The 13,301-nt window shown below is 46.7% G+C and overlaps 1 protein-coding gene across 1 annotated transcript; it reads right to left on the bottom strand.

Annotated features, from left to right (window-relative positions):
* Nucleotides 1–11,576: 11,576 nt before the first annotated feature.
* LOC129403361 (high affinity copper uptake protein 1-like) lies at nucleotides 11,577–12,155 on the bottom strand. Its single transcript, XM_055130318.1, has one exon. The coding sequence runs from the start codon at nucleotides 12,153–12,155 to the stop codon at nucleotides 11,577–11,579; it is 579 nt and encodes a 192-aa protein (XP_054986293.1).
* Between the last annotated feature and the right edge of the window lie 1,146 nt (nucleotides 12,156–13,301).

Below are 13,301 nucleotides of genomic sequence, written 5' to 3'. Positions count from 1 at the left end.
GGGGTCCTCCCTGCGGGACAGGATGGGACCCCACATGTGCAAATGTCATATAATTTAAAAAATTGTGAATGAAGTTCAGTGATGAGAGTTATAAATCACAAAGGTTAAGGCACTTTGTCATATAATCAAGGGTATGGGGAAGTTGGATTGTGAGTTCTGCCATTTAGTAGCTATGTGATATTTTATTTTTGTTAACCTCTTTGCGCCTCAGTTTCCACCTCTTTCAAAACAAGGAAAGGGGGGGCTGTGGTGACAGTACAGCAGATAGGGCGCTTGCCTTGCATGCAGCTAACCAAGTTCAATCCTTGGCATCCCATATGGTCCATGGACACCCCCCTTCCTCTGGAGTGATCCCTGAGTGCAGAGCCAAGAGTCAGCCTTGAGTACTGCCAGGTGTGGCCCCAAATAAATTTAAAAAACAACAACAACAACAGGAATAGCGCTAAACAGATATTACAGAGATTAAGGTATTTCCCTTGTAGGCAACAGATCCAGGTTCAAATTCCTGATACCACACACGGTCCCCTGAGCACTACCAGGAATCACTCCGGAACATGAATGGCTCCTGAGTACCACAGGTACGGCACACCTCTAACCCCAATAAATAGTAAAAACATCTAGAAGCCCAAGGATTAAATAAAATGCTGAATATTATGCTTTCCCTTTCAACATATGTGTCTACCTACATAACAGAACCTTGTCAAATATGTAGTGAAGTCCGTTCATGATGCTGTCATTTGACCTACTCACCTTTCACCCTGTAACATTCTTTACAGAGTTGCCAACTTGAACTAAAAGTCCTGCTTGGGAACAGTTGGGATGGGATTTAGAGCACTTGCCTTGCACATGTGAAGCTCTTGAGTTTGATGCTTGGCATATCACACATGTGCGCGCGCCCTTCCCCCCCCACACACGCCGCCACCACCACCACCATCCTAAAAAGAACAGGATACTGCCTGGCTCTGGAACGTGCCAAACACCTCTGTGTTTAGTGAAGATAATCTCTACAGAAGGAAGAAGAAGGGGACATGGCACTGAGTGGCAGAGAAATGGGCCCTAGTGTGGCCCAGTGTCTGCACAGAGGGTATTAGATAAAACACTTCACCTCTTTGGGCCTCAAATCCTAATGAGATTATCTTTATTTAGTTAGTTATTTTGTTTTTTGGATCACACCCGGCGATGCACAGGGGTTACTCCTGGCTCTTGCAATCAGGAATGACTCCTGGCAGTGCTCAGGGGACCATATGGGATGCTGGGGATCGAACCTGGGTTGGCCTCGTGCAAGGCAAACATCCTATCCACTGTACTATAGCTCCAGCCCCGAGATTATCTTTAAAGACATGGCTTTCAAATTTCAAAAGTGTGCAACCATAATGGTATGAATAATAGACACAAGGAAATTCTTCCCATAAAAGTTAATGCTATGCATGAATATTTTCATGACATTTATGTGTTTTACTACCTAGCGGCGTATCACATAAAATAGATGAAAATAATCCCTAAGAGAAAATACATAGCAGAAAAATACCCCAGGAACCATCTGCTCTTTTGAGTTCCATTTTCCTAAGATGTAAATACTTAACTATGTAACATTCGTGATAAAAATGTGCCCACTTCTTTTGTCCTACCCCTAATATAATGTTATCTTGAACAAGTCAGGAAATGAAATTAATGCTGGATAATTGCTGGAGCAACTACAACCATTAAAATTCACTACCACCCCCACACATCATTGTCTTAAATATAGAAACTACCTCACAAGATGCTAACTAGCAACTTGCTCTGTGTTGACAATAAGCAAAAACAAGCAGCAAACGCATTTACAAAGAGCGAATTGGACGGAAAAGAAATTCCAAGCCTGTCATTCAGTTAGCATGGTTACTGAGCATGTAAGATACTTCAGGGAATAAAAGTGGCATGATTCTGGTTTTTTTTTCATGGTAAAGTTTCCTATACAAAAATAAATCCTTAAAAGAAAGAGGATAGAAATTTTATTATTCAATAATAAATTGAATTTTACATTGATTCAATTTATTATTCTTTTTTCAACAACAACAAAAACCGAGCAGGTAGGGCATTTGCTTTGCACGCAGCCAACCCGGGTTCGATTCCTCCATCCCTTTTGGAGAACCCGGCAAACTACCGAGAGTATCCCACTTGCATGGCAGAGCCTGGCAAGCTCCCCGTGGCACATTCGATATGCCAAAAACAGTAACAACTAAGTCTCATAATGGAGACGTTACTGGTGCCCGCTCGAGCAAATCGATGAGCAATGGGATGACAGCGGCAGTGACGGTGACACCAACAAGACCTGTGTTGGAGCTGAAGCGACAATACAGCAGGTAAGCGTGCTTGCATTGCATGTGGGTGATCTGTGTTCAATCCTCATATGGTCCCAGGCGGGCTCTGGGCCAGCCAGAGGAGTGGTCCTTGAGCACAGAGCCAGGAGCAAGCCCGGAGCACCGCTGCCTGTGGCCACCTCCCAACCCCGAATTAAATGAAACTCCTCCCCAACATCCAAACAGGCCAACTGTTGCCAGAGACACTGTACAGGAGGTGAGACACTTGCCTTGCACGCAGTAAGGCCCAGTTTGAATCCCTGGAGTTGTGAACGGAAAAAGCTGAAGATGCCTGACTCAAGAGGACAGCAGGGCAGGGTGACACTGAGCTCAGAGAGGCTGTGGGACCTTAATGGATTTTTTTGTTTGTTTTTTTGGGTCACACCTGGCGATGCACAGGGGTCACTCCTGGCTCTGCACTGAGGGATTATTCTTGGCGGTGCTCAGAGGACCATATGGTGTGTAAAACACAAAAATAAAAAGAATGGGCGCGCAGGCGGCGAGGCAGGCGAAGGAAGGAAGAAGGCCAAACTGGTTGCTCGATCGGTTTATTTCATGTCCATCTCCATTCTCCTCTGATTCTCCTCCTGCTTCTTTCTCCCCCATCCTACTTCATTCTCTCTCTCTCTCTGCCTCTCTCCCGGCTCTCGGTCTCTCTCTCTCGATCTGTGGATCTGGCCCCCGTGGATCTGGCCCCCGTGGATCTGGCTCCCATGGATCTGGCCCCGGTGGATCTGGCCCACAACCCACTCTTACAGCCTAGTTAAATCTCCACCGCATGAGGGGGTTGGGGCGTACACATAGGTGTGGTCAGCAATAGGGTAAGGTTCTTTTCCCTCAGGGGATGCTTCTCCTAGGACTTAATTCTCTTTCAGCAGGAGGATCCACCCAAGGGCAGAGTCCCATGAATGTGTTTCTCTTCTCCTCAGCCAGCAAACATATAAGAATTCATAATATTAATTATTTTGTATGGACACAATAAGAGATGCATTAAAGCTTATAGAATTGCTCTCCTGGGGCCATCTCAATCTCAGACTACAGTGCTCAGGCCAGATCAGTCTTTCCTATCCCTGGCAGGGTCCCAGTCTCGTAATTACTATTGGATCATGACAGCATTTGTCTATGATCAAACTCTTAACTTATAGTTAAGAATTAGGCACTTTGGCCAGGCCCATCTCGATGCCAGGGTAGCACATAACTCACCGCTTGCCCTGGATCCTTCCTGTCCCACGTCGGGGACCCTACTTTGGGGTGCTAGGAACTGAGGGCAACTGAGGCTTAAGTGGAGAAAACAGATGCCCAGAAGGGAATAATATTCGAGGCCAATTAAGTCTTAAGTTATAAAAACATAATATTGTCTTCTTGTGTCTATACAAAAAAGACATAGCTTTAAAGTAAATTATTCAAAAGGCATAAAGAGGAGAGAAAGGCAATGTTATAATATTCAGTGTCCTAGGAAGTTCTGACCTTACCAATTAACAGAGCCTGATTAAGGGAAGAGCAGATAAACTGGTAGAAATGGTTACAGATAAACAAAGGAATGGGAGTGACTCGGGAGCACTTTGATGGGTGTGACTGATAAACCTAAGCTCCTAGTGGCAAGGGGGAAAGGACAAACCAATGATATCCAACAATATGGGATGCTGAGAATCGAACCCGGGTTGGCCGTGTGCAAGGCAAATGCCCTACCCGCTGTGCTATCACTCCAGACCTCCAAAGACCTTAATGGATTTTATCCCCTCCTCCACCTTCCTTTGTTGTTGATATCGATGTCGTGATGGTCAGGGGTGTACACAAGCTTCATTGTTGTGATGGGGAGTGGGAGACCCACGTTGGGATGTGGTGCTCCCATCACTCTGTCACGTGCTAATCTGTGCTAGGGTAGCAGTGTTTGCCTGGAGTCGCTGTTCATATATGTGCCCAGGGGCTGGAGCGATAGCACAGCGGGTAGGGCATTTGCCTTGCAGGCAGCTGACCCGGGTTCGATTCCCAGCATCCCATATGGTCCCCCCGAGCACTGCCAGGGGTAACTCCTGAGTGTGGAGCCAGGAGTGACCCTTGTGCATCGCCGGTGTGGCCCCCCTGCCAAAAAAAAAGCATATACGTGCCCACCAGGGTTGCACTTCCTGGCCATGGCGCTCGAGATTATTTCTCCTTGGCTCCCATGGTGGTGGCGGTGGTGTTTGTGCACACTTGGTTACACTAGGATTGGACATTGCAGTGTCAGTGGTCACAGACACCGGAGCTGCCAGGATCACACCCAGTGTAGGTGGAGCCTAGAGATGTGCACTCAGGACCCCACACTCCCAAGGCAGGTGTCCAAGGTCACTGTTGTATTTCTCCAGGCCCACACAGTAAACTTTTCCAATGACATGAAATAGATCTTGATTTATGCATAAAATAAGATTCTAACTGAAACTAAGAGAATTCCAGTATCAGGTATGGGTGTGCTTCCATCAAGCTCGCCTTATTATCTACTGAGAGCTGAGATTTTATTTATTTTATTTTTATTTATTTATTTATTTATTTTTTGCTTTTTGGGTCACACCTGGCGATGCACAGGGGTTACGCCTGGCTCTGTACTTAGGAATTACTCCTGGCGGTGCTCAGGGGACCATATGGAATGCTGGGAATCGAACCTGTGTCAGCCACGTGCAAGGCAAACACCCTCCCTGCTGTGCTATCGCTCCAGCCCCCTGAGAGCTGAGATTTTATGTTCTCAGTGTCTTCGATCATTTTTTTCTAGTTTGGGGAACAATAGACACATAGCACTGTATGAGTTGAGAGAATGCATCAAGATGACTTAGCATACACACGTTATGAAATGATTACACAATCAATCTGGTTAACATTCAGCTTCTTGGTTATGTCACAACTTGCATTCCTGGACAAGTAGGCTTCTGTGTTTTGAAGGCTGAAATAGCTGTATGTAGAAAACATGAACTGTTTGTAGGCCAATTTGAATAGTTAGGTTGGGATTTAAAAAAACACTTTTTTTTTTTTTTAGTCACATCTGTGATATTTACTCCTGGCTCTGCTCAGACCTTACTCCTGGCTCTGCACTCCTGGAGCTGCTCGGGGACCACGTGAGGTCTCAGAGATTGGACCCAGGTTGGCTACGTGCAAAGCAAGCATCCGACCCTATGATAGTATGATGGTACCTTGTGATGCATAGAACTATAGTATGATGTGCTTTCTTTCCAGATCCAAAATTCTTTTCTTTTGTCTTCCAAAAGCTGGATTGAATCTTAGGTACCATACTCTTCTTCAGATCTCTGACTACAGGCTCGAGTTGAGTGGAATGTGGCCTCAGGTTTCATGCATGAAAGAATGGCAGTTAAGTTAGCTTCCCCTGGGTGTCTGATGCCCTGTCATGCAGGTTTGAGCACATTTTACAGAAATTGCCAGCTACTGACTATGTCCCATTACCACTGTTTTTCATGCCAAGGAAAAGCAGAAAATTCTGTCTCAGAAAATTTTGTCACTGTGATGAGACTGGGAAATATTGAACTATCATTCCTGGACAGGCAAGTTTGCAGTGGTTCAAGTGTAGGGGCCTTGAGAAGGATGAGCTGGAATTTGCTAAGAAGAGAGTCATCAAGACCTCTCACTGTCACTGTCATCCCATTGCTCATCGATTTTGTTCGAGCGGGCACTAGTAATGTCTCTCATTGTGAGACTTATTGTTACCGTTTATGGCATATCCAATACACACGAGTAGCTTGCCAGGCTCTGCCGTGCAGGTTCCATACTCTCGGTAGCTTGCTGGGCTCTCCAAGAGGGCCGGAGGAATCGAACACAGGTCAGCCGAGTGAAAGGCGAATGCCCAACCGCTGTGCTATCGCTCCAGCCTCTATTTTGATTTAATTCTGAGGGGCACAGGGGATACAAAGGTATATTCTTTTGGTTGTTGTTTGTGAGGGCCAGGCCCACTGGAGCCACAGATTGAACCCAGGGCCTCACATGGAAGCATTTGTGCCACATTCTCTGGGATCCATCAAGAGATTTTAAGTAGGGAGTTGTGACGCCTGAATTTTCAGGGTTTGTTTTGTATTTTGGGGAGGGAGGATTTGGACCACCTCCAGAATGCTCGTGGCCTACTCCTGGCTCTGTGTTTAGGGGATGCTCTCGGTGGTGCTCTGGGTACTATGTAGTGTTGGTGAATGAACCAGTGTCTGCCTTTGTATACAGCTGACCTGGGTTCAATCCCAGGTATCCCATATGGGCCCCCGAGCACTGCCAGGAGATATCCTTGAGTGTAGAGCCAGGAGTAACCCCTGAGCACCACTGGGTGTGACCCCCAAATACACACACACACACACAAACTTAAAGAAGTGGATGGTTTGGGAAGAAGATAGCAGAGTTTAATATGAGAGCTGCCTTTCTGATTTGAGACAGTTGTTAGTAGAGAGCATTTCAGTGATGACCTTATGCACCGAAGCAAAATCTATTGAACCTTGAACTGGGGGAAAAGGCACAACTGAAGAGGAGAAAGTTTAACATAAACATTAGAGAGAAGAGGTTGGGCCATGCCTGGTGGTGCTCAGGGCTTGCTCCTGACTTTTATAAACCATAAAATCAAACAGAATATTGACCGATTTACTACAAATTAAATAATAAACATTAGATAGCAAGACCTAATAGAATCCTGCTTTAATTAACAACATTTTTGTAAGTATAATTTGTTAAGTGTTGATATGTCATTTAGCATTCAAATTCACATAACCTTATTATGCAAATATTATCCCATAGATTTAATTAAAGAAATCTATGAGATCTATCAACCAACATATTCTCAAATTGGACTTTTAGCCTATACATGGATATGAATAAAGGTAGAAATTTTTGCTTGGTTACTCTTTAGCAACAAGTCTCACAATGGAGACGTTACTGTTGCCCACTCAAGCAATGCAACAGGATGACAGTGATACAGTGATACTCTTTGAACATATAACATTTTAAATATATAATTTGAAAGTTTGCTATATATCGGAGAACATATTACTTAAGAGAAAGTCCCTAGAAAATTTCTCTAAAAATATTGTAACATCTGAAAAGAAACTTAATTTTTTTTCTTGGGGGGGCATCCAACAGTTCAGAACTTACTCCTGGTTCTGTGCTCAGAGTTCAGTCCTGGCAGGCTCAAGGGACTATATGGGATGCCGGGGTTTGAACCCAGGTTGGGCCACAATACAAGGCAAGTCCCCAGCTGCTGTACTATCACTCTGGTCCCTAAGAAAAATTAAATTTGGGGCTGGAGTAATAGCACAGCGGGTAGGGCTTTTCCCTTGCATGCTGCCGACCCAGGTTCGATTCCCAGCGTCCCATATGGTCCCCTGAGCACTGCCAGGGGTAATTCCTGAATGCAGAGACAGGAGTAACCCTGTGCATTGCTGGATGTGACCCAAAATGCAAAAAAAAAAAAAAAGTAAATAAATTAAAAAAATTAAATTGATTTGTAAAGTTATTGGTATTCTTACTTGTTCTTTGCGTCACACCCAGTGGTGCTCAGGGAATACTCTTGGCTCTATGCTCAGGGATCACTCCTGGTGGTGTTCAGCGGAGCATGGGCATGACGGGGATTGAGCCTGGCTTGGCCACAGGCTCCACGTTCTCTGTCTCCAGGATTCGTTTTGAAACTTATCATACTTTCAAATTCTTTTATGATAATATGTTTCATGGGATAGTTTTGTGCTTATTTATTTATTTGTTTTTTTTTTTTTTTTTAGGCCACACCAGGCTGTGCTCAGGACTTACTCCTCGCTGTGCTCAGGGAATCACTCTGGTGTACATAGGGACCATACCGTGGTTCCGGAGACTGAAACCAGGTGGGCCCCATGCAAGACAGGGTCTTTTTTTCCCCTTTAATTTATTATTTTATACCTGTTGGTCTCCTGCTAAAAAAGATTTTGGCATTTTTCAATTTAATTTGGTAGCCTAACAATATCCGGTAAATGTGATTAAGGAGAAAAAAATGAGTAAGGAAAAAAAAGATAATCACATGATCAGTGTGGGACTGAACTGCTCTTCCTGAGAAGATTAGGACTCACTGGAGAGAGCAGGAGCAGAAAAGAGGAAGCTCAGAACTTGGGTGATAGCACGGCGGCTAGAGCACTTTGCTTGCACATGGAGGGCCCAAGTTTGATCCCTTGCATCACGTATGGTCCTGTGAGTCAGGAGTAAGCCCTGAGCATCACCACCTGGTGTGGCCAGAAACCAAATGAAGGGAAATAAAAGAGAAAAGAGGAAGCTAGGGGGCTGGAGTGATAGCACAGCGGGTAGGGCGTTTGTCTTGCACAAGGCTGACCCGGGTTTGAATCCCAGCATCCCATAGGGTCCCCTGAGCACCGCCAGGAGTAATTCCTGAGTGCATGAGCCAGGAGTGACCCCTGTGCATCGCCGGGTGTGACCCAAAAAGAAAAAAAAAGAGGAAGCTAGGATTTGGGCATAATAAACAGATAATAAATAAATAGAGTTTATTAAAAGTTTATAGCTTTTCTTCAAGTAATGAATATACGCTTTCTAAAGAAGCCATTTTCTTTTCTTTTCTTTTCTTTTTTTTTGGGGGGTCACACCCACCCGCCGATGCACAGGGATGCACAGGGGTTACTCCTGGCTCTGCACTCAGGAATTACTCCTGGCGGTGCTCGGGGGACCATATGGGATGCTGGGAATCAAACCTGGGTAGGCTGCGTGCAAGGCAAACGCCCTACTCGCTCTGCTATTGCTCCAGCTCCCAAGAAGCCATTTTCTTGAGAGCTTTGTTTTATTGAGTTTATGTTAATAAAACACTCTTTATATTCTCCATTATATAGTCTTTGGTGTTTTCTTCGTTGCTTTTCAGCTTCCTAAGCTATACTCAGAAGCCCGGGGGCTCCTTGCGGGATTCCCAGCCAACAGAAATGGCAGTTCCATGCCTGAGGATGCTGCTCAGGTCCTCGGGTGCCCTTGGGTGCCAGGGACTACTCAGACCATCCTGACACCTCTAGTGGGGCTCTAGGGCCATGCTTGGGGGCTTCCAAGACTCCACCTGACAGTGCTTGCTGGACCATGTGATTCTCAGGATGGAGCTAGGGTTGGCTGCATGCAAGGCAGGTGCATTATCCCCTGAACTCTCGAAACCTATTTCTTGAAGTCTTTATGTAACCCATTATAGTGAAAATATATACATTCAGGTGCCAGAGAGGCCTGACAGGACAGAGCTTGTCAGCACTAAGCCCTGAGCACCAGGCATTTGGCCCCCAAGCCAAACCCAACCGGCAAAATGTACACATATCCATTTTCTGGTGTTGTAGCCCCAGTGTGCTCAGATGCCCTGCTCTCAAACCCGTGGAGGGCCTGCACATGCTCTCTTCTATCTCAACCTCTTGCTTATGGCTGCTGGCATCTCTGCACTGCAGTGACGTTGGAGCTGCCTCCTTCCACACCTGACAGCTGTTCTGCAGGAAGGCTAAGGCACCGGGAACTGATTTTACCCATGGCAAAATCGTGGTACCTGGTGACAAGCAAAGCCCTTTAGTAATGCATGAACATGATCAGAATCTAACTCTTAGGACAAGTGCTGGTGTGGGTGTGGGAAGAAAGGGACTCTCCTTCATTGTTGGGAATGCCTGACAGGTCCAGCCTTTTTGGGTGAGCATATGGGCAACTCCTCAAAAAACTAGAAATCAAGCTTCAGATGACCCAGCAATACCACTTCTGGGAATATACCCGGAGCCCCAAAAACACACAGCACAAATGCCATCTGCACTTTTTTGTTTATTGCAAAATTGTTCACAGTAGCCAGAATCTGAAAAAACCCCAAGTGCCAGAGAACAGATGACTGGTTAAAGAAACTATGATACATCTACACAGTGGAATACCATGAGGCTGTTAGGAAAAACAAAGTCATGAAATTTGTTTATAAATGGATGGACATGGAGAGTATCAGGCTGAGTGAAATAGTTAGAAGGAGAGGAACAAACATAGAAGGATTGCACTCATAACCGTGGTATGTAAAAAAAACACAACCATAATATGGGGGCAGACAGCCCATTGTTTGAATCACCTGTGGCCAACCAAGGTGCTGAGTCAAAGTGAAAAGCCCACGATGAGTAGTCTTGCCTTTTCTCACCTTGATTGACATTTTTTACTGATTGAAAAGATTATTATTCTAACGCTAGGTGGAGTAGGATCCTCATTAAAACTCCAGTCAACCTGAAAAAAAAAGTCCTTGCCCGTATATGCCATGTAGCTGGCTCACACCTGGTCCTTCACAATATGATATTGGAGCCCAAAGGCTCACGTTTTCAGTTGTGATTTTTTTTTTTTGCTTTTTTTTTTGGGTCACACCCAGCAATGCTCAGGGGTTACTCCTGGCTTTGCACTCAGGAATTACTCCTGGCAGTGCTTGGGGGACCATATGGGATGCCGGGGATCGAACCCGGGTCGGCCGCATGCAAGGCAAATGCCCTACCCACTGTGCTATCGCTCCGGCCCCTCAGTTGTGATTTTTGAGACCAATGTTTACTGGGCAACAGTTTCCTTCAGCCACCATCACCAAAAAACCCCAACACCCACACACCAGAGAAACAAAGCAGGAACTCACTCACCAGGGGAGCTAGGGAGGGAGTCCGTGCATTGGACAAGACACAGAAGAGGGCCTGAAGCCAGGGGCAGGGAGACCCAGGGGCTCCGGCTCAAGACGAGCAGCAAATTACTTCAGTTCCATAGGAAACCTTCAGGGCAGTCCCCATTCAGGAATCTACCAAGAATCACTGCAGATAGTCCACACCACAGGCATTGTCTGGCACATCCCCCCAGGAAAGACATACACAAGTGGTTTTCATGCATGGAACCAAAGGTTCAAGGTTTTTATTGTGATTTTGGGACCTATGTTTACTGGACAATAGTTTCCTTCAGCCACCACCACTGGAAAAACCCGAATTTACCCACAGAACAGAGGAACAAGGCAGGAACACAGTCACCGGGGAGTCAGGAAGAGAGTCCGTGCATTGGACAAGACACAGAAGGGGACCTGAGCCAGAGGGCAGGGAGACCCATGGGCTCCGGCTCAAGACGAGCAAATTAGTTCAGTTCCATAGGAAACCTTCAGGGCAGTCCCCATTCAGGAATCTACCAAGAACCAATCCTGCTCTCCACGTCTGAGCCCAAGCTGACAGTATCCATGTCTGCGCTGGCACAGTCCGTGTGGAGCCCGGTGATCTCGACCACGGTCTCACCAAGGTTCTGGTGTCGCTAGTCATCTAGAGGCAGAAGGAAGGCATCAAGGAGGGGAGCCTTGTTCCTGGGAAGGTTCTGGGAGTCCACGTGCTCCGCCTTCTTCCCGCCAAAGAGCCAGTAGCCGGCGCCGGCCCCCGCCAGCAAGGCCAGGCCGAGGTAGGCGTTGTAGGTCATGGCGGTCAGCATCAGCAGGTAGCTCAGGGCCAGCTGGAGCACGTGCAGGGCCGTCTGCAGGAGGTGAGCGGCGCTCAGCAGCTGCTGCCGGGGCGTCTCCTCGGGGCAGGTTCCATCTGGTCTCGGGAAAGCCGAGCACTGGGCGAGGAGACTCTCGCGAGCTCTCTTGAGACCCTCGTAGGCCAGGGCCAGCAGAAACACAGCCAGGAAAGCCACGGCCATGGCCAGAGCCGAGTCGATCAGCAGCCCTGCAAACAGCAGCTCCACGTTCTTGTAGCCGAAGTAGAAGGTCGTGGGCATCGAGTGTGCGCCGTCGCCGTGGGAGTGGGGCCCCGAGGTGGCCGGGGGCTGGTGGGGAGGGGCCGGGGTGCTGGGGTGGCCCATGGTGCTCATCCCGGAGTGATGGTGCGAGTGGTCCATGGTCCCAGGAAAGCTGTGTTGTAGAAGCTTCTGGAAGGATGCTGGAGTCCTGCACTGCAGCCTCTTCTCAGAGTCTCTGGCAGCACCAAGTAAGGCTCCTCAGAGCCCTGCTTCTTATGTACACTGGGAGGAGACCCTCCCTGACCCTCCCTGACCCTCCCTGACCCTCCCAGGACCTCCTTGGCGGTCTCTAATCCCCTCTCTTCCCTCTCCCTATAAGCTTCTTTGAGACCTTCCCAGAGACCCACCCTACTAAATCCTTCCTCAGAGAGCACACTTGGATTTTTTTTGGGGGGGGCAGGTGTTTGGGAGGGGGCACACAGGGCAGTACTCAGGGCTTGCACCTGGCTCTGCACTTAGGGGTCACCCCTGGTGGGCCCTGGGGACATGTGGTGTACTGAGGACTGAGCTCAGGGCAGCTGTGAACTATTGCTCAGATCTAAGATTTTAAAATATGGATTTATTTATATATTTTTTGAATTTTGGGTCACATTGGCTGTGCTCAGGCCTTACTCTGTTCTCTGCACTCAGGGATCCCTGCTGGTGGACAGGGGGGTATACGGGGTGCCAGGCACCTAGGTTGACCTTGTGCAGGGCCAGCGCCCTACCCAGGGGTCTGAACCTGGGTTGGCTGCATGGAAGGCGAATGCCCTCTCCTCTGAACTATCGCTCCAGCCCCCATTTAAAAAATTATTATTATTTCTTTAAATTTAATTTAAGTTTTAAAAAGTTGTTCACAATCACGTATTACATTCGCTATAACACCAATCCTCCCATCAACTATACCTTCCCACCATCAATATTTCAAATTTTACCAACCACCACCCAGGCCTGCCCCAATAGCAGGTATTAAATAATCTATTGGTGTTGCTTGTTATAAATAATTTGATGAAAATTATAAAAAACTTTCCTTAGAATAAAGTGTGTGAAGATTTTTGTATCTCAGCCTGGAGCCATTAAGTTCTTGTATAAGAGATTTATTAATGTGTTGTTAGTAAAGGTTGAGCTTTCTGTGCTAATATTTTATTTATTTATTAGTTTATTAATTGATATCAGCTGCCTTCCGCGTTATACCTCATCCAACGTGGTATGCTACTCCTGGTAAATCAGTTGTGCAGAGTATGAGATGTTGTATGCTCCAGGAAT

The sequence above is a fragment of the Sorex araneus genome, chromosome 3 (assembly GCF_027595985.1).
Source record: "Sorex araneus isolate mSorAra2 chromosome 3, mSorAra2.pri, whole genome shotgun sequence".
Lineage (NCBI taxonomy): Eukaryota > Metazoa > Chordata > Mammalia > Eulipotyphla > Soricidae > Sorex > Sorex araneus.
The sequence above is the reverse complement of the archived record's forward strand: the minus strand, read 5'-3'. Positions and strand labels throughout refer to the sequence as shown.